We start from the raw sequence: 17,873 nt of genomic DNA, 5'->3' as shown, positions 1-17,873 counted from the left end.
GCCTGCTGCTTCTCTGCTCCTGAGTATCAGACGAGGTCTGGTAGATGTTATAGAAAGATCTTCATCAGTGTGTACTTCTAGCATTGGCCATTCTTGTAAATTGTTAGTAGCTTTCTAGAGTGTTAAGCCAGCCCTAACCGTTAATCATTTCCTCACAGGTACGAGTATGAAACTGGAAGGGAATCTGCACTGGAGATGATTGCGTACCTCCTGGACATGTTCCCACAGGTAATGAGCACCCCTTGGTGTTCCAAGCATCAAATAGTTACTGTGGCTTGCGGTAACAGCTTTTTCAGAGCAGTTTATTTTGGAAGCACTTGGTAGTTCCTCTTCTCTCTTATCATGAGCAGAATGTTCTCTAAAGAACGTGGCTTTGCTCCAAAAGAGAAATGATAGGCTGGAAAATTTGCAGTACTTCTTTATCTAATGTGCTCAGTCTGCAAGTAAAATAAAGCTCCGTCAGCTGGAGTTGGATAAACTTGATGGTGATTTATGCCAGGAAGAAACACAAACCAGTTTAGGAAAAAGGGTATGAATAGAAAGCGAGGTCTAGAGTTTTCTCACTGGAGGGGTTTCTCAACATTCCTGAGAGATATTGTTGGCTGAACTGGTGTGTGATGTACTGTGTCTGTTTTCTTGGCCTGACTGGAGAGGGAGGGGTTGTCAGTGAGGTGGATCAAAATGAAAGCTGAAGAATAACAGTGCATCTATGCAGGATAACATATGCAGAATGCTAAGCTGCCTTGAAGCTCTGCAGCTGGAGCTTGACTGAGCATTCAGGAGACTGAGAGAAGTGCAATCAAGCAAGAATTTTGGAGGAAGTAAGAGAAATTCTGCACAGTAAGCTGTGCTTCACCACTGCCTGATTAGATTTAATATCTCAGCTTGGATGCGGCCTCTCTGTTAAGTAGCAAAGAGCTGCTATCTTGAGAGAGGGACCTTTGGGCTGATTGCTGCAGTGCTGAGGGGCTTAAGCCTGTTTCAGTGAGAGCTGGGCATGATAATACCCTGTAAGGTCTGACACTCAACGTTGCTGTCCCAGGGACATGTTAGCAAGTCAGAGTCAGAGCAGGGCTGTGGCAGCTGTGCATTCCCTGTGTGTTCCAACAACTGGATCATCCCATCCTTTCAGCTGACGTACCCTGATGTGCACCCCACTCAGGGCTGACATTGTCCCTGCATGCAGTGTAACAAACACCCTTCTTTTCCCCTTTAAATGCCAGAAGTTACCTGGGGGACTTGCAGCTGACTAATTGTTGTTCCTTTCTAGGATCTCCTTCACAAATACTGCGGGCTGTTTTTTCTCTCTCTTTGTATGATGATGATAAATGATGACTCTGCCAAATGCAAAAAGATGGCGGCTTTGACGTGTAAATCTCTCCTCAGTAAGATAAACAATGAAAAACAAGATCTGATGTTTTCGCTTGTCACAGAATGGTTTCACAGCAAGAAGGTATTCTTTGGTCTTTTTGCTGACCAGGTCTGAACTCTCTTTGGGGGCTGGGTACAATTAAGGCAAGTGAGAGATTCCTAGTAACAGGTTTGGTGGACTGGTGGCTTCAGCTGGACCTGACTTAGTAATTTTATGAAAGGAGTATGGGCAAGTGTAAGCTTAGAATAAAAGGAATTTAAAGCTGTACCTAGTGCCACAGCTCTTGGTAATAAGAAGAGCAAGAAATGGTATAGCTTCATAAAGCTGCACAAATGTAGGGAACTGCTGATGCTGTAGGTCAGTCAGCCAACAGACTTCCCAGCTGCATTGTGCTGCTTTCTAACAGTTCCTCTTTTAGGTCAGGTATTTCACCAAGTGTAGTCTTCGCGCAGGTTAAAGTATTGAGCAAATTCCTTAAAGCACTTCTGATCCCAGTAACTGGCTTTTTGTGCTATCCTTAGCTCAGACTTGCCTCATTCTGTTGCCAGCAGCTGGAAGGTGGCAAACCTAGTCTTGCAGATCTCCATTTTGATCTGGGTGCCTGGGTGTTTCGTTATTGTCACACTGGAGTCATGTTCTGTCCCTCTACCCTAGTGGAGTAAGTGTTCTTCAACACTTCATCCTTTTCATCTCTGTTGTGCTCAGTTCTGGTTTATAGCTGTGAGCCATCTGTTGTGTTGTAAAAAAAATCAGAGTACAAAGTAGCCCCCAGAGCTTTGCAGCTGTGGAAACTGGGATGGAAAAGGCTTCTCAGCATTCAGTTTAGGGTGTGTTCCCATGCGTAACTTGTGCTGCCAGGTGCTTTTGTCCCTAACTGGCAGCATGTCCTTTCTCAGTAGTACTCTGAAAACCGTCTTCTCTTCAGATGCTGTTGCTATAGGCAAAAGTCAGGCTGGCTCCAAGCTCCTGCACGTGGCAGTTGCAGGATTTGATTATCAAGAAGTAACAAGGGGTGTTATTATTTCTGTTGGCAGAGCTCCCACAGGAGGTTGGCTGCCCAGGCATGCGGTTTGTTCGTTGAAGTAGACGGAGTGATGTTTGAACGGCGGCTTGAAGCTGTTCTCACCTTGATTGAAAAAGAAATCAACCCAATTAAATTTGAAGATGTAAGTAATTTTTCCCTTGGAAAAGAGAGGCTTGGAAAAAGAGAATTAAGGAAATGAAAAAAGTAAAGAATTGTAGGAGAGATTTAACAGTTGGCTCTACTGTTTGGGACTGAGGAAAAACACAAAACACATACGTTCGTTCTGAAGAGGACTACTGACCTAGAACCATATTTTTTATCTGTAAGCCCAAATTTGATGTCATGTGTCACAGCACAAGGGGCAAAAGAACTTTGCAAAGCCACTAGGTCTAAGCCTGCAGCCGTACTGTGTAACCAGCAGAGATACTGCTCCTTGCCCCAGCCTCTATCAAGATCTCTGTGGGTGGAAGGGATCCTTAAGACAGCCCTCAAGTCTCAGACTTCTGCTTTTTACCAGTAAGACTTGGGGGGGTTGACAGCATGTAGCAGTATGTACGCTGAGGTAGCTTTCCCTGCTTCGGGTCTTTCCTGTGGTGCGGCCGGAGAGAAGGAACTTCTGGTTTCTGTTTAAAGTGGGGTTATAAAAACCACCATCAGAAAGAATGGCAGGGTGCACAGGTAGCACTGGGATGGGTTAGCATCTGTTTAGTTGGAAAAAAACTGACAATCACAGACAATATCCACTCAACTGGAAAACGTGTCTGCTGGCTGCAGAAATTTCTGTAGGCGTGGAAGGTCAAGAGTGCACCGCTTGTGACTGTCTGCTTTGTTCAGTGTTATCTACAGCTTTAGCTTTCAAAGGAGTTCCCTTCCTGTACTTCCTAGTATGGTTTTGCTTTAAGAAAAAAATCTTTTTAGTGCACATCATTAACGCAGAATAACAAGGCTGCCTCAGATTCTGCTTGCCATGTGATAATCCCAAAGGGATCCCAGTCAGTGCCCCTGGGGGGTGGCCACATACATTACTGATGTGCAAGGGCAACATGCTGAACAAGAGAGAAGAACCTCAGAGTATGTAAATTGGCAAGACATGAAAATAAAACACCTGCAGTGAGGAGAAATTCAGTGTAATCGCCCCCTGTGCTGTGACATGTAGGTAAAGCACTGCATAGTTATATCAAGCCAGCTGGTGATTGCAGGCAGGGTGAGGACCTGAAGGCGATTCACTGAAACAGTGTTGTCATAACAGTGTGGGGCTTCCAAGGTGACACAGGCAAATCTCTGCTCAGCTTGGCTCTAATAACGAGAAGCAAATGTGTACAAATACGTGTACAGACATAAATGGTATCACTGTGAGTAGTTGCTTGCATTTAGAAACCTAACAGTTTGTTACAGTAATGTTCGCATAAAAAACAAGAAGAGTGATTCTAGGGACAGTCTGCTGCAGAGGTTCAGTCTCCAGAGGAAATGCCTTAGTGAAGCTGCTCCTCTTCTCCTTATTTTGGGAATTGGGTACACGTCAGTCTTCTGTTTCTTTGCAGGGCTGATCTGAAACTCATCTAGTAGGGCAAATAAGCACTGTCTTCAGGCTTTCATAAGCATCTTTGTTGACTTGCTGGTTTTATTAGATAACGGAAGAGGAGGAAGAGAAGGCTGCAGATAGGCTGCTGTTCAGCTTTCTTGTGCTGGTAACAAAGCTCATCACAGAGTGCAACTTGATTCAGTTAACCAAGAACCGCGACGCTGTGAGCAGTATCTGGGGTAAGCATCGAGAATTACGACAGCTGTGTTACAAGGAAGATTCTTTGTGTGCCATGTGGTTTTTCACATCCTAATATAAACAACTGAACTTTGTTGTACAAGGTTTGCATGCTGCAGAATGATAGTACGTGGCAGTTACTGGGCAGTGAAAGATGACGTTAATGGAAAAGGTTACCTGGTTGATGAAAACAAGATGCTCTCTTGTTTTGTCTCAGTTTCTGGGAAGTATTTTCTATTATCCCAAGAGCAAACAGTTGCAAACTATTGCTTGTTTGCCCATAATTACATCCTCTTGGATGAAAATGTTAGTTCTCTTGGGAAGGAGGTTTTCTTTATGAGACCATGCGTACCAGCCAGCAAGTGATGACACATGGTAATACTGCTGTTAATACTGTGTGTCTGCCAGGCTGTTAAAGCCCGGAGGTTATTTGATTCAAGCAATTTCTCTGAGTGAGATTGCACAATATCAGGCTGGCTTATTGGCATTTTATTGCCTTGGTTTTAATTGCTTCGTTTGCTGCTATCAGAAGGTTAGTCTTTATAGAGTTCAGCCTGCCAGGTGCCTTTAGTGAGACAGGAGATAACCTTATCTCAGTATATCCAGCATTGCTTGGTGATGCGCAGCTTGGACAGAGGCGGGACAAGAGGGCAATTCCATCTCTTCTCTGAAGCATCCTCAGCCTCTGTCCGGTGGTTCAACGTGACCATCTGCAGCAGGGCCAGCTCACCAGAGTCTCACAGCAGCCAGTCCCCAGACATCATGGGCAGATAAGCTGTGGCACCGAGTCCCTGAGGAGACCATAGTTGCTGCAGAAACATGACTTGTCAGCCAGGATCAGAGCAAGTGTCTTTTTGTGCCGTGCCCACTTTTTCTGCCCAGTTGCCAACACTTTCTAGCAAAGGCCCCATCTTCGGATGTTTGTAAGTGCTGTGGGTGCATTCAAGAGTGCCTGGTCACTGGGGGGACATTAGGGTGACCTGTAGCTTTTTGTCACGCTCTGGTTTGGCTGGATAGAGTTGCTAGGAAGTCTGATTACGTTCTGAGCACATAAGCACTGTTCATTTTCTTCGTGTTTTTATCGTAGCATGTGCTGTAGTAATTCTGGAGGGACCCGGTTCTTTTTCTGCTCTCACTGGGTCAGTTCCTATGCTGAAAGAGGTTTTCTTTCCCCCAGGTCATGTCCAGTCTCACCTGTGGTATCCTCACAGCTGGGTCTGGCTGACAGCTACGGAGATCTTTGGCTTGTTGTTTGCATCTTACAAGCCAGAAGATCTTGTCAACAAGTGGAGGGAAAGAAAGGCAGGCAAGAGGAAAAAGATGTCAGCAGAGCTATCTGCATCCACAGTCTTCTTGACTGCTGAACTGGACAAAAAGGTAACGATGTCTGTTACTACTCCTGCCCCGCTGTCCATACCCATTCCCTGGCTGAGACATAAAAGTAGCGTTGCAGTTTGGTATGCACATTTCTCTTTAGTTGCTTGTCGGCTGCCTAATCCTCATCGCTTAAAGCATATGAGGAGGTGTCTCTAATGCTGGGAGGGGGCTTCTCTGGGGTCTTATTCTCAGCAGCACAAAGATTCCCCTTCTAGGCTGCAAGATGCAGGCAGAATTTGTGTTGAGCTGAATCCTTGGCCTCTGCTGGGAACTGGCCTTTGAGGAATGCAAAACATTGCTTTGAATTTCTGCTGCTGGCTCCCTTTCATGGAGTAATTTCCTTCTTTTTCCTCTTGCCAGATGAAGGAACTTGCATTTGCATTCTGCCATCAGCTGCAGTCCAAGTTCCTGGACCTGTCTCTGGGAGAGCAGGTAAGAGCAGGAGCAGGTCTGGCACTGCAGGAGGGCACAGAGGCCCATGAGGGAGTGTTACGTCCTAGCTGGGACAGCAGCACTGCTGCCGGGTGGTGGTTCAGGGCAAATCCACCGTGCGGGGCCAGCTGCTCTGTGCTGAGGGCATCTGCTCAGATGCATGTCTCGGAGGGGCCCGGAAAAGTCCCCCTTGTGGTGTCAGCCTGCTGGAATTGATGAGGGGTAGCAGGGACAGAAAGGGGAAGCACCATGCAGGGCAGAACTGGGGTCCCTCCTGTCAGGGAGAGTCTGGCTCTGCAGCCCAGGCTGGAGCAGGTTGGGTAACCACATCCTGGAGCAGGGATCCAGATCACTGGTTCCCTGTAGCTGCACTGGAACCCTGACATCTTGCTTAGTCCAGCTTTATGCTGTTGCTTGAAGGTCTGATTCTACTGTGAACCTGCTCCGAGGTTTCCTTGTGGAGAGCCAGGGGGTGCCAGAGGTGAAGACAAAAGGAGCAGCCCTGCCTGGGGAAGTGCTGGAGCCCCAAAGGCACAGTAGCTTATGGGGAAAGGCTCCCAAACTGCAGGATATTGAGGTGGGCCTTCCTGTTAAGAGCAACATGCTCTGTCACATGGCTCACATGGCAGTGGGTGAGGACGTTACAGCTTCCTGGGTTGGCAGGTTCATTTTTGAGATCTAGCCTTGGCTCTTACATGCCCTGGTGCAGACAAATGAGGATACCCACAGTGACCAACCACTCTGTTTTCACATTTCAGGTTATAAAGAATTTGCTTTTTGTGGCCAAAGTTGTTTACTTGCTAGCCCCTGCCTCAGAAGAAGGTAAAGAGGCTGAAGGAGAGCTTGGCTGTGAGGTGGAAGAGCGGGAGGCCTCAGAAGATGAGGAAGAGAAAGACACTTCTGCTCAAGGAGAGGGAAAAAGAGAGGAGACGGAAGAGAAAGGCCGGCCAGCCACATTGCTGTGGTTAATGAAGAAGCTCTCTCTCATGGCAAAGCGAGAAGCAGCGTATTCTCCTAAGGTCCCTTTAAAAGTAAGAACAGTGTTAGACAAACCGCTTTTGATGCAGTAGGCACTTCCACAGGCGTGCTGCTGTGGCCTTTTGCTTCCAGCTGCAGAGAGTGCTGAGAGCTGGTGTTAAAGCGAGGATTAGTAGGTGCCAAAGAAACAACATGCGTTTCAGTTCAGGATTCTCAGGAGAGGCTTGTGCTAGTCTGTTTCTCCTTGCTGATGCTTCTAGCCTTCTTGTGGGGTGGTGGAAAAGTGAGTAAACCCAAAGGCACCGAGTTGAAGGGGGCAGAGCACTGCCTTTGAAAGCCCAGGAGTGCTAGGTTCATGCAGGCAGGAGAATGGTGGTGTGAGGTTACTTGCTAGGAGAAGGGGGGGTGGGGGTGGGAGAGTGTCAGGAAAAGCACTGTGCTTCCTGTGGGTCAGTTAGAGGCTGCCTGCCCTAAGACCTTGTAATAGCAGCACTTGTCTGACTCAAGTGTCCGAAACGCCACCTTGTGTGTTGAACAGTGATGCACAGCGCTCCTGTAGCAGTTCAGTTAGGCAGTGTTCTTCCAGCATTCCTTACCTCATGTCCCATGCGCTCACTTTCAGAGAAGCTGCATCTTTAAGTTCCTGGGAGCAATCGCAGTGGATCTGGGGAAAGACAGGATCAAGCCCTACCTCCCAACAATCCTCACCCCTCTGTACAGGGAGCTGAACAGCACCTATGCGGAGCAAGGTAAGTGATTTCCCTCGCAAAGAGGAAAGTATGTCGGAGCTTTGTCATTCCTTTTGTCTGTTGAGGCATAGACACCATAATCGGCGAGTTTCACCTACTTGCAGTCTAACTGAAATAACAGGAAAGGGAGTATACGACAGCTGGAAAATTAAGTGTTGACAAGACTGGCATCAAGTCAGGCAGGCTCCTGCATGCAAGCGGGTAAAGCTTCACCATGTGATGTAGTGGAATGAGTGTAGCACTCAAGGGCAGACTCATGGTGGCAAGACCCGTTTCAGAGAGGAACAGAGCGTGGGTCTTAAGGCAGGCAGAACGAGACTGCTGCTAAGTGTCATTGTTTTTGAATTGCCATGTTAAATCTGCTCTAAGGCTTAGGGGCACGAAGATCCGTGCCTTATGGTTAAAAGTGTTTCGGTTCCAGTGTAAAATAGGGTGTGTTTTATGGCAGCTTGTTATTACTGTGGGGCAAGGGACTGTACAAGTTGGAATTGCCGGTTTGCTGGTGGTTGCTTGACATTTTCCCCAAACTCACCCTTCTGAAATGGAGAAAATGACCTTCAGTGTGCGGCCTGTGTGCGCAGTGGCTGAAAGAGTAACCTTTGCAAGTAGGGGAAAGGGAGCTGTGTGCTATGGGCATACAGCACGCGGTGTGTGCAGGCAGGTGTATACCTGTGAACTGTGTACAGAACTTCTCCCTTCCTCCTGAATGAGTCCAGGTCACTCTGTCCTGCTAGATACTACCTGAGGAGGAAGAGTTGTTTCTCCCTGGAGATCCATGTTTGTTTAAAAGATTTAAAGAAACCATACCTGGTGGGTGAAAGACAAACCAACTTCCCATTTAACACAAGTGTCTTGGCTTAAGAGGAAGACAGTGGTGTTAACAGGTTTTCATGAACCAAGTCAAGCAGAATCCAGTGTCGGGAGAAGAACAGAAAGCAAACCACAGTATTATTCTAAATCTGTGGTTTATATATGCCATGAAAATTCAGTGTGCAGCACACTGCATCCTCACATCTCAGAAAGGATAGAAAAGAACTGAAAAAAAAAGTGAAAAACCTTGGAGGATAGTAGCAGTGTTCTAGGTAAGGAACAGCTGCCTTAGCTACCATTTATTTTTTAGCTAAGCAATTCAAGAGACTTGGAAAAGATACAGTAAAGAGTGGCAGTATTGGGAGTGGATAGAGATCAACTTTCTGCTTTCTCTGCCAGCACAAGAACCATGAGCCTTCAAATGATTTTTTCAGAAAAATTGCAGAGATTTTTTTTCGTATGATAGGGGATGTAGACCTTGGGAACTTGTAACTGAAGGATATGGAGGCAAGCAGCTTGCATAAGGTTCTCTGGTGGCTGTACAAGCGCTTGGAAGTAGGATCTGTTGGAAGACATTTCCCCAGAGTTTTCCCTTAGCACCTCTTTATAGCCTTCCCCCCAGTATCTTTTTTTCCCCCCCTAGCAATTGAAACCATTAAGATAGCCCTTACTGTGTGTACTAGACAAAGATGTTGACCGACAAGGCTGGAATCATCTGTTTCTAACAAAGCCTATTCCAAAAGGGCCCAGGTGGCTATCTATGTACAGCAAGCCACTTTTAATAACACCTGGAATAGCCTTATCCCTCTGAAAAAAAATAAATCCTTCTCAGAAGCACTGTTTTTTGTTTGCCTGTGTGAAACACCACTTGTCCTCTGGGAAAGCTGGTGAAGAACCAGCAGCTTCCACAAGCACCTCTGCTGTGGCCTTTACAGATATTGGGCAAGATGAATCAGTACAGTTGTCCTTTAGTAAAGGCAGAGGACTCCTTACTGGGCCGTTAGCTATCATTCCATATGCTGAAAAGACAAAGCAAATTAATTCTCTTTTATTAGATCCAACACTGAAGAACCTTGCCCAAGAAATCATAGAACTGCTCAAGAAGTTAGTTGGACTGGAGGATTTTTCGCTTGCCTTTTCTTCTGTGCAGAAACAGGCCAATCAGAAAAGAGCGATGAGGAAAAAGCAGAGGGCCTTGCAGGTAAGCTTCTGCCTTCTCTTCTGGAAAAAAGGGGTTTTTCTAAAGGCTTGAGAGCTGACTGGGAAGGTGAGTTGGAGAAAGAACTTCATCCTGAATTGAGGCAGTTTCAGTGTTTCATTTCTAAAACTTCCCAAGAAACTGTTCAAGGTCAGCCTGAAGAGCACCGGTAAACCTGGGCAGAGCAGCCTCAGTTTTGAGGAGCCTAAGAAAGCATGTGTGTTGACTTACCAGCCACCAGTTTCTAAGGAAGTAGCTGATGTTTACAGGAACAATTTGTTTAGTTACAACTAACAAACATCTTGTTTTTCACCAGACTGTTGCAAACCCTGATATCGCTGCAAGGAGGAAGCTGAAGAGACACAGGAATAAAGCGGAAACCAGGAAGAGAAAAATGGAATTCCTGCGCCCTACCTATAAGGCCAAGAGACCTCGAAGTCATGCACTGAAAGATTTAGCAATAGTGGAATGAAGAGGTTTTTCCTCTTGGGAGGATTAGTTTATAAAAAGCTAAAATTTACATTTTTTTTAAAAATTACATAATTGTATTTATTAGTATTTTTTCCATGTCCTGGTTTTCATCTGGGACCTTAAATAAATAAAAGCTCTTCAGTTTTTTCAAACCTGTATATTATTTACCAGAGCGCGTAGAGTTGAATAGACAACCACCATGATCCTTTATATTAAATTTTAGTTCATTTTTAAAAGATGGGTTATGTGATGACTGCATTTGTGCCTGTGAACATCCTAGCTCCTGAAGACAAAACAGTCTGCCTCCCAGCTTTGATCTGTTTCAGTTTCTGCAGCTGTACTGAATAACTTACTGGCAGTTCTGGCTAAGCTGAAAGAAGAGGAGTAACAGCTCATGAAGGTGGAAGTTACATTCAAATTAAAGTATTGTATTGAAGACTTTTTTTCCTTTCAGAAAACCAATGCTCTGCTAACAGCTAGAGCTCCGCTTGTTATCTCCATTGCTGTACTGCATTGTAAAAGCACATCTACACTGAAGGAGCTGAAGCATAACAACCTCAGCTTAAGAAAACCTCTTTAAATGCTCAGTTTTGTGGCTGTTAGAACTGGCAGCAGTTGAACTTGCTTACAGAAACAAGCATCACACTTACGAGTACAGCTGACAGTTCCGGATTTTATTAGTGTTTTAATTACACCAATATAGTAACCACTCAACACTTAAAACCGAGGGCAGGGGAAGACAAAAACTCTGCCAGGCAGTAAGACTTCCACAGAAATAAAGAAATGGAATATCATGATGTACATAGGCATTCGCTTGGTTCAGTTTTACAGTTCAAGAGAGGCATCCACATTACAGGAGTCTGTCCTATTTACAAGTATTTGTGGCCTGAAAATACTTTACCGCCAAAAGAAGTATGTGAATATAGCTGAAACTTCTTTGCAATGGTCAGCTTTGTATCACTGCCTGCTCTTCAAGGCCTCCACCAACCTAGGAAAAAAGGTTAAATCAGTTTACTAAAAAGTCATTTCAATTATATTGAAATATTTCCAAGAAAAAGCTACTCTTTCTTCTAACGTAGACTCTTGTCTTGTCAGTCTTGCACAGATCCAGTCTTAAAAAATAAAACAAACCCAAGAGTAAAAGACATTTTTCTAATGAAGCTAGTATAAATTAGACTGTTCACTCACCACTCCATTGCTTCATCAAGCCCTGTGCCTTTAGTTGCAGAAGTTTTGAATATCTGCCATTTTCGGTCCTTCAAAGCTGGTAAGCCAAGTGCATTTGCCATTTCTGTGGGAGTCATGGCCTGTTCCATGTCCTGCTTATTTGCAAACACCACCAAAATGGCTTTCTTCAGCTCTTCTTCCTAAAAATAGGGAAATCATGCAAGATGTTGCAGAGACTTTTACTGAATTTATTTAAGCAGAGAAAACCCATAGAATGAAAAGAAGTTCCAGCAGTTCTCAATTTTCAGTTTGCCAGTTTTGTTCTTTAGGAAATTCTTCAGTGAAAAAATGGTACGTACTTTCAACTCCAGCATGATACCACTTAGGTGCAATTCAAAACATGGTGGTTATGTCTGTTACATTATGAAACAAGCTGGTGGTTGGATTTAATAAGGTGTTATCAAAAAGCTTGCAGGAATGTGGGAGGAAATACAAAGTTTTGCTCATCATCTTACCTTGTTCTATATATCCTACTATGTTTTGAAACTGAGGTCATACTAATTACTGTTAATGCTTCAGGGCCTGATTTTGCCACCACTGAAGTACTGAGCAGCTGCCCTTGCAGACAGATACATTTCCATATGACCAAAAGGCTACCTGTAACTTACTGCCCAGACAGTGCTGCATGAAACTATGAAATATCTGCAGCGTACTTTGTGCTTTTCAGTCAGAAGGGCTGCACGGGCCCATTCTGAAGTTTCACAAGTAAAGCTGAGCTTCATTTGGTTCACTAAATCAAATTTCATATTCACTCCAAAAAGGCTTTGATTTCTCAGCTTTTGATACAATCGTCACCGTTTTCTTACCTCCAACATAGCAACAAGCTCTGATTTTGAAGTGCCAATTCTGTCCCGATCACAGCTGTCCACTACATAAATGACTGCATCTGTATTTGAATAGTAACACCGCCAGTATGGCCTGTAGAAGAAAGGTAAGTTCCAGTCATGCAATTTGCACTTTTAAGCAGTCCTTTTCAGCCAGATGTGGGGGTGGGGAGCGTAGCAGCCTTAAAACAGGGGAAGGACACAAGTGCTGGGGACAGACTTATTTGGGAATCAGCCTGCAGGACATCAGGTCCTTAACTGTGGCACAGGGCAGAAAGGAAGTTTAAACACACAAGTTTCTGCCATAGGTAATCATTATGGCATTACAGTCACCAAAGAAGGAGGATAAAATGAGAAATCTTAAAAGACTAATTTATACAGGCAAGTAACGAACAAGGCTGAAACCACCATTTTCAGAATTACCTAACTGAAACTAAAAAGGGAAGGAACCTGCACCTTACTAACTACACTGGACTTTACTACCAAGCATTCAAAAAGGAATCAGAAAAAGATCATACGGGGGTACTGAAGAGATCACTACAATTACGCATATAATGACTGACTGCAAAACTTGTAACGCTTGCTGAAAAATTATCATCTGCAACTAAATGCTACTTCCTAGCTTTGCATTCTTAAGAATATTTAAATGTATTTTGGGGTTTACATCACTCACTTCCCTCTTTCTCAGAATGCTACACAATTACCTACTACTAAGTAGATTTGTTTTTCAAAGTAAAACCGTGTACAAATGAAAACATTCACTTCTTTCTTTCCAATCTGTAGTCCAAAACAGGTTTTACTAACTGAATTCTGAACAGAACGAAGTGCAACAGATGAAAGTGCTCTCCTGCCAATGGGCTGGTGTTAAAACTTAATCCATTTTCAGAAGTGCCAGCTAGAAGAACTCCAAGAATGCAGTACTTTTAGAGAAATTTAATTATATCTTTTGATTTTAAGAGATCTACTACCTTATGCTTGTCTGTCCTCCCAAGTCCCAAACTTGAAATTTCAGATTCTTGTACGTCACTGTCTCCACATTGAAGCCAATGGCTGAAACAAAGTTAAAGAAAAATCACCAACAGTGGAATTGTTTATTTTTCTGAATAACATTACAGCACTTCCGTTTAAAATTTTCAGGCCTGAAAATTATCAGTAGTTGCATTATGAAGTTCATGCCCTTTGCAAAGTCATCCCAACATTTATGGCTCAAAATAACATAATTTTTTTCTTTGAATAACAAAAGCAAATTGTAAACACATTGTAGAGATTTGTAACAAAAGCCAAGGTTGTTAAAAATGGATGGAAGGGTGCCTGAAATCGCCACAACAGAGCAAGCGCTAAAAGAATGGCCTCTTTTGATAACCAAGCACACAACTGACAGCAATAAAATACCAAGGAATGTGTCCTTTGTGTCAGCACCAGAACTGTGTTCTCATAAGACCACAGCAGAACCAGCTTCTCAGCAGCAGACTTACCTGACACTGTGATATCTGGAAAATGGCAATAAGGTTACAACATGCTGCATGTCATTCCTTTTCCTGCCAGCCCAGAGAAACACAACACAGGGAAGTGAGTGATGGACACAGACTGCCTAAAATTTATGGCAGCTGAAATAAGCAAAACCCTAGGGCAAAAGGATTATGGCATAGTAAACTGCTGGCTTCTAAAGGGCAAAAAAAGACCTGACCAAAGTCAATTCATCACGGCCATTCAGGAGGAACCCAAGAGACATGACAGGGACTCAAAAAGCCAAGCATCCCTTGTTCTTGACGTTACACAGAGTGATCGTGGCCAGACCACTTCAGCGCACACACACTTCGGTGTTTGTAATAAGTGAGCACGGCTGCATGAATGCCAAGATAACCGGTGAAATCAGGTATGTTTTTTTAAGTAAGCATCATCTCCTTCCATGAGATCTCACACCAAGTTTTGTTATACCTTCTACATAAAGTTAAACAATCTGATTTCTTCTCTGTGTTAAAAGTTTATATAACAAACTGAAGACCCTTGTCAAAAAAAATAGGTACGACTTACTGACACCATCCCAATGTACCATAATAATGATCTCTAAAATTTGCATTACAGCTATATTTAGAGACAAACAGCTTACACAGTCAACAGTGACCATCTACTGAACATTTACCTATCAAGAAAAGCCTGCCAAATCATGGTAGAAATCTTAAGGTCAAATACTTTTTGCATTCAGCAGGGCAACGTAAAATACTCCTTTAGGCAGTACTTCTATAGCATGCTGTAATACTTCTATGCAAGAAAGTTCTTAAATACAACAGTGCAAGGCTCCTACAAAGTAAGGTCCTTTTGTTTACGAAGGAAGCGTATAGCGAGTTCAGCTGACAGCTTACGGATTAAAGCTACAAGCAAACTGGCTATTTTCACTAAGGGACTGATCACTTACTCGGAATGGTGGTAACAACTTCTCCAACTTGTAACCTGTAGAGAATTGTTGTTTTTCCTGCTCCATCCAGTCCCAGGATGAGAATCCTCATCTCTCTAGTTCCAAACAAACTGGAAAAGATGGTGGAGAAAAAGCCCCCTACAAAAACCAGAACACAAAAGATGTTTTGATTTCAGCTAACAATATGGAAGATACGGAAAGGCAGACAGATCAATCACATTTCTTACTGGGCAACAATATATTTTCTCCGGTGAAAACACAGAAATCTAGGTTGTAACCTAGATACCTGTGTGCTGAACTACATTTATTTTCCTGCTGTTTATGCTGCTATTTTATGGTAGCTCAACCCAGCAAAATCATGTTGCAGCAGCACCAAGCTTCCTCTGTGTGGTTAGGAATTTTTCCCCCTTTTCTCTCATATGCCAGAACTTGAGCCAACTACTTTCTGTTTGTATATAACTCTTATATTTTCAATACAAGAGACTATACAATCACAAGAAAGAATTCCTTCTGATGTTTACCGTTTCCCTAAAGGACCATCCATTTCTTTTCTTGTATGAATCAGTAGGTACATGTTAAATCACAGTCCATTACAAACTATGAAACTGCACTAGATTAAGTACACGAATGCTACAGAGAAATCGAGGAGCTGATTTTAAATGCCTCTTTCCCCCCTTTTTTCTTCTTCCCAAAACTGGCTTGCTCAAACATCTCATTTATTCTTTAAATGCATGGAAGACTACTTGTGGCCAGACTAGTATCTGATTTCCACTTATTAGATGTTTAAGTGTAGAAAGAATACTAATGTTGTAAGCCAGTAAAATGTCATTTTTCCAATTATTTTTATAAATATATCTAATACTAAATAATATTTTTTTTAATCCACCTAAACCCTGTAAAAGGTAATGAAACACCAAAGAAGCTAAAATCACATGTGATACCTACATCGCAGAAGAGGCGAATGAAAGAAGATTTGCAACCAAAGTCTTACAGAAGAAGGTTTTGATAAAAATTATTCCCAGCGTTTGCCTTTCCTGGGGAAGTAGGGAGCAACGAGCTGCATGCTTATACCTAAGAAGGAGTTCACACCGGTAACAGGCTGCGGGCCTGGAGACCAAGGGCAGGTGTGCGGGCCCCTCTGCGGGCGGGTGTGCGTGGTGCTGCTCGGGGCGCTGCTGCCCGTGCGACAGGCACAGTGCCCGCGCAGAACCGAGCTGCAGAAGGTGTTTCAATAGATACAGCCCAAGTAAAAGGCTATCGGGCGACCCACGGAGGCCTAGGCGCTAACAACTCTCCTCTTGGTAACCTGCTCGCCGCCAGACACCTCCCGCGCCCTCCTTACGCTGCAACCGGCTTTTCCCGCACACCAAAACGCTGCCCCAATACACCTGTAACAGAACCGGTGCCTGTCCACCGCCCAGCCCCCACACCCGGGGCCTCCTGCCGTTCCACCTACTTTACTTGCTGTTCTTCACAGCTCCCTTTCCAATTAATTCCTTGCCAGCAACCCGTTACGGGCTGAACCAACACAGCCGCGCCTTCGGAGCACGGAAGCGCTGCGCTCCGACCGACGGCAACTCCCGGCAGCACCGAGCGGCCGAAACGCCGCCCCGAGCGCCCCAGGGAGCGGGCCCACTCCGCGCTGCGAGCCCGGGAGGGGGCGGCGGGCAGCGACCGCTCCCGCCGGCGCTGCCGGGCAGAGGTCGCGGCCCGCAGGCGCCCCCTCCCCTCGCCCCGCCGCGTTCGCCACCCACCCGGTCGGCTGCGCCGCTCCCACTCCCGCTCCGCCCTCCCCCGCGGGCCACTCCGGCCCCGTCTCCACAGGCCGCCGGGGGCGGGGGGCCCCTCGCGCCGCTCCACGGGCCGCCGCGCCCGCGCGCCGGGTCCCGCCGCCTCGCGCCAGCCGCGGCCCCGCCTCTCCCCGCCGCGCCCCGGGCCCGGCGCCGCGCGCTGAGGCCGCCGGCGCCGCCGCCGCCCGCTCCTCACCCATGCCGAGCCGCTACGCCGCGCCGGGGGCGCCCCGTCCCGCTCCGCTCCGCCGGCCCTGCCACCGCCGCCCGCAGGCTCCACGTCGAACGCCGCGGCGAGTAAACGAGGCGCTGCCCCCCGCCCCCCCCGCGGCCTCGCCGTTTCGACACGGAGCCGACAGGCGCCCGCCCGCCCTCAGCGAGCAGGGGCAGGGCTGCGCGCGGGCCCCCGGCGCGGGCATACCGGGCGGGGGTGGGGGGGAAGGAGGGGACACGAAAGGTGTGACCCAGCGGCCCGGCGGGAGCTGTGGCGAATCTGCGGCGGCGGAAGAGCGGGTCCGGGGGGCGGCGCTGAGTCCGCGCGTGCCTCGGGCGGGGCTTCCTGCCGCCCGCCGCGCCCGCACGCGCCCGCGCGCCGGGAGTGGCGCGCGCGGCTGGAGGCAGGCGCCGGGCCACGCCCCTCCCGCCCTGCTCCGGAAACAACGAAACCGAATAAATAAAGAGAGCGAGAGAGCGTGTGTCGGAGCGTGTGTGTGTCTGTGTGTCAAAAGCCAAGGAACTTTATTTGCCCAACAGTAAATCTGCGAATGCAAAGGAGAGAGAGCGAGAGATAAGGAGAGAAAGGAAGGCAAGAAAGGAAAGAGTTCAGAGCGACAGCCAGCCCCACCCCGGAGCTGCGGTGTCCCGACAGTCCGATTCCTTTCCAAGTCCGGTGGGGAAACGTTCTGTCCCGTGTTAGTTGGCTCCGTTTTTTATAGAGTTGTTACAAGCTGTTCTGCTCAACCGCACCCCCCACCCAACAATGGTGTACGTGCCCAACGTTCCTCAGGGGCCTCCAGGCACCTTGACCCCCCTCCCCCCAGGTGTGGGCACGTGCGCAGGGGTTTGGTTAAGTTTTGCAGGATCAGCCTCCCCCGTTGCTCCGTGGCGTGAGTCAGTAGATAAAACTACGGTGGCAGTGGTGTTACCTTCCTGCCTTAACAATGTATAGATCATTCACTGTGGTGGCGTGAGTTTCCTGCCATAGCCATGGGGAGACAGCACATCTGCTGCGGCGACGGTGGGTCTCACCGGCACAGTGTCTTACAGCGTGTCGCTGTGTGCGCGTCTGTGTGTGCGTGTGTCTCTCTCCTCTCCCCTCCCTTCTCAATTTGAAGTAGGCAGGCTTCCATTCATGATGACCAACCTTGCCTTCAAAAGGCAAGTGAATACAAATAAAACACCACAAAACAAATATGTGAGTTAGCCAAGCCATGATTCTCAATTCAG

The 17,873-nt window shown here is 46.4% G+C and overlaps 2 protein-coding genes across 3 annotated transcripts in view; one reads left to right on the top strand and one right to left on the bottom strand.

The window, feature by feature from the left end:
* UTP20 (UTP20 small subunit processome component) overlaps window positions 1–10,322 on the top strand; it is a 65,074-nt gene extending 54,752 nt beyond the window's left edge. The window contains exons 53-62 of the mRNA XM_055807468.1: window positions 159–228; window positions 1,271–1,453; window positions 2,407–2,538; window positions 4,025–4,157; window positions 5,333–5,532; window positions 5,893–5,964; window positions 6,723–6,995; window positions 7,565–7,691; window positions 9,557–9,702; window positions 10,016–10,322. Of these exons, the coding sequence (XP_055663443.1) occupies window positions 159–228; window positions 1,271–1,453; window positions 2,407–2,538; window positions 4,025–4,157; window positions 5,333–5,532; window positions 5,893–5,964; window positions 6,723–6,995; window positions 7,565–7,691; window positions 9,557–9,702; window positions 10,016–10,171 (1,492 nt within the window). The 3' untranslated portion in view covers window positions 10,172–10,322. The remainder of the gene's footprint in view (window positions 1–158; window positions 229–1,270; window positions 1,454–2,406; window positions 2,539–4,024; window positions 4,158–5,332; window positions 5,533–5,892; window positions 5,965–6,722; window positions 6,996–7,564; window positions 7,692–9,556; window positions 9,703–10,015) is intronic.
* A 501-nt stretch (window positions 10,323–10,823) lies between these two features.
* On the bottom strand, window positions 10,824–16,795 carry ARL1 (ADP ribosylation factor like GTPase 1). 2 transcript variants are annotated; one of them, XM_055807469.1, is made up of 6 exons: window positions 16,624–16,795; window positions 14,638–14,775; window positions 13,190–13,271; window positions 12,204–12,315; window positions 11,359–11,537; window positions 10,824–11,158 (listed from the first exon to the last, which is right to left on the bottom strand). In XM_055807469.1, exons 1-6 carry the CDS (start codon window positions 16,625–16,627, stop codon window positions 11,128–11,130), a joined length of 546 nt encoding a protein of 181 aa, XP_055663444.1. In that variant the 5' UTR covers window positions 16,628–16,795; the 3' UTR covers window positions 10,824–11,127. The 2 variants fall into 2 exon arrangements, with proteins under 2 accessions (XP_055663444.1, XP_027649295.1); XM_027793494.2 differs by lacking the exon at window positions 16,624–16,795 and adding an exon at window positions 16,099–16,247.
* Window positions 16,796–17,873: the final 1,078 nt, after the last annotated feature.

The sequence above is a fragment of the Falco peregrinus genome, chromosome 6, assembly GCF_023634155.1.
Source record: "Falco peregrinus isolate bFalPer1 chromosome 6, bFalPer1.pri, whole genome shotgun sequence".
NCBI classification, from domain to species: Eukaryota; Metazoa; Chordata; class Aves; order Falconiformes; family Falconidae; genus Falco; species Falco peregrinus.
This window is presented reverse-complemented; position numbering and strand designations above follow the sequence as displayed.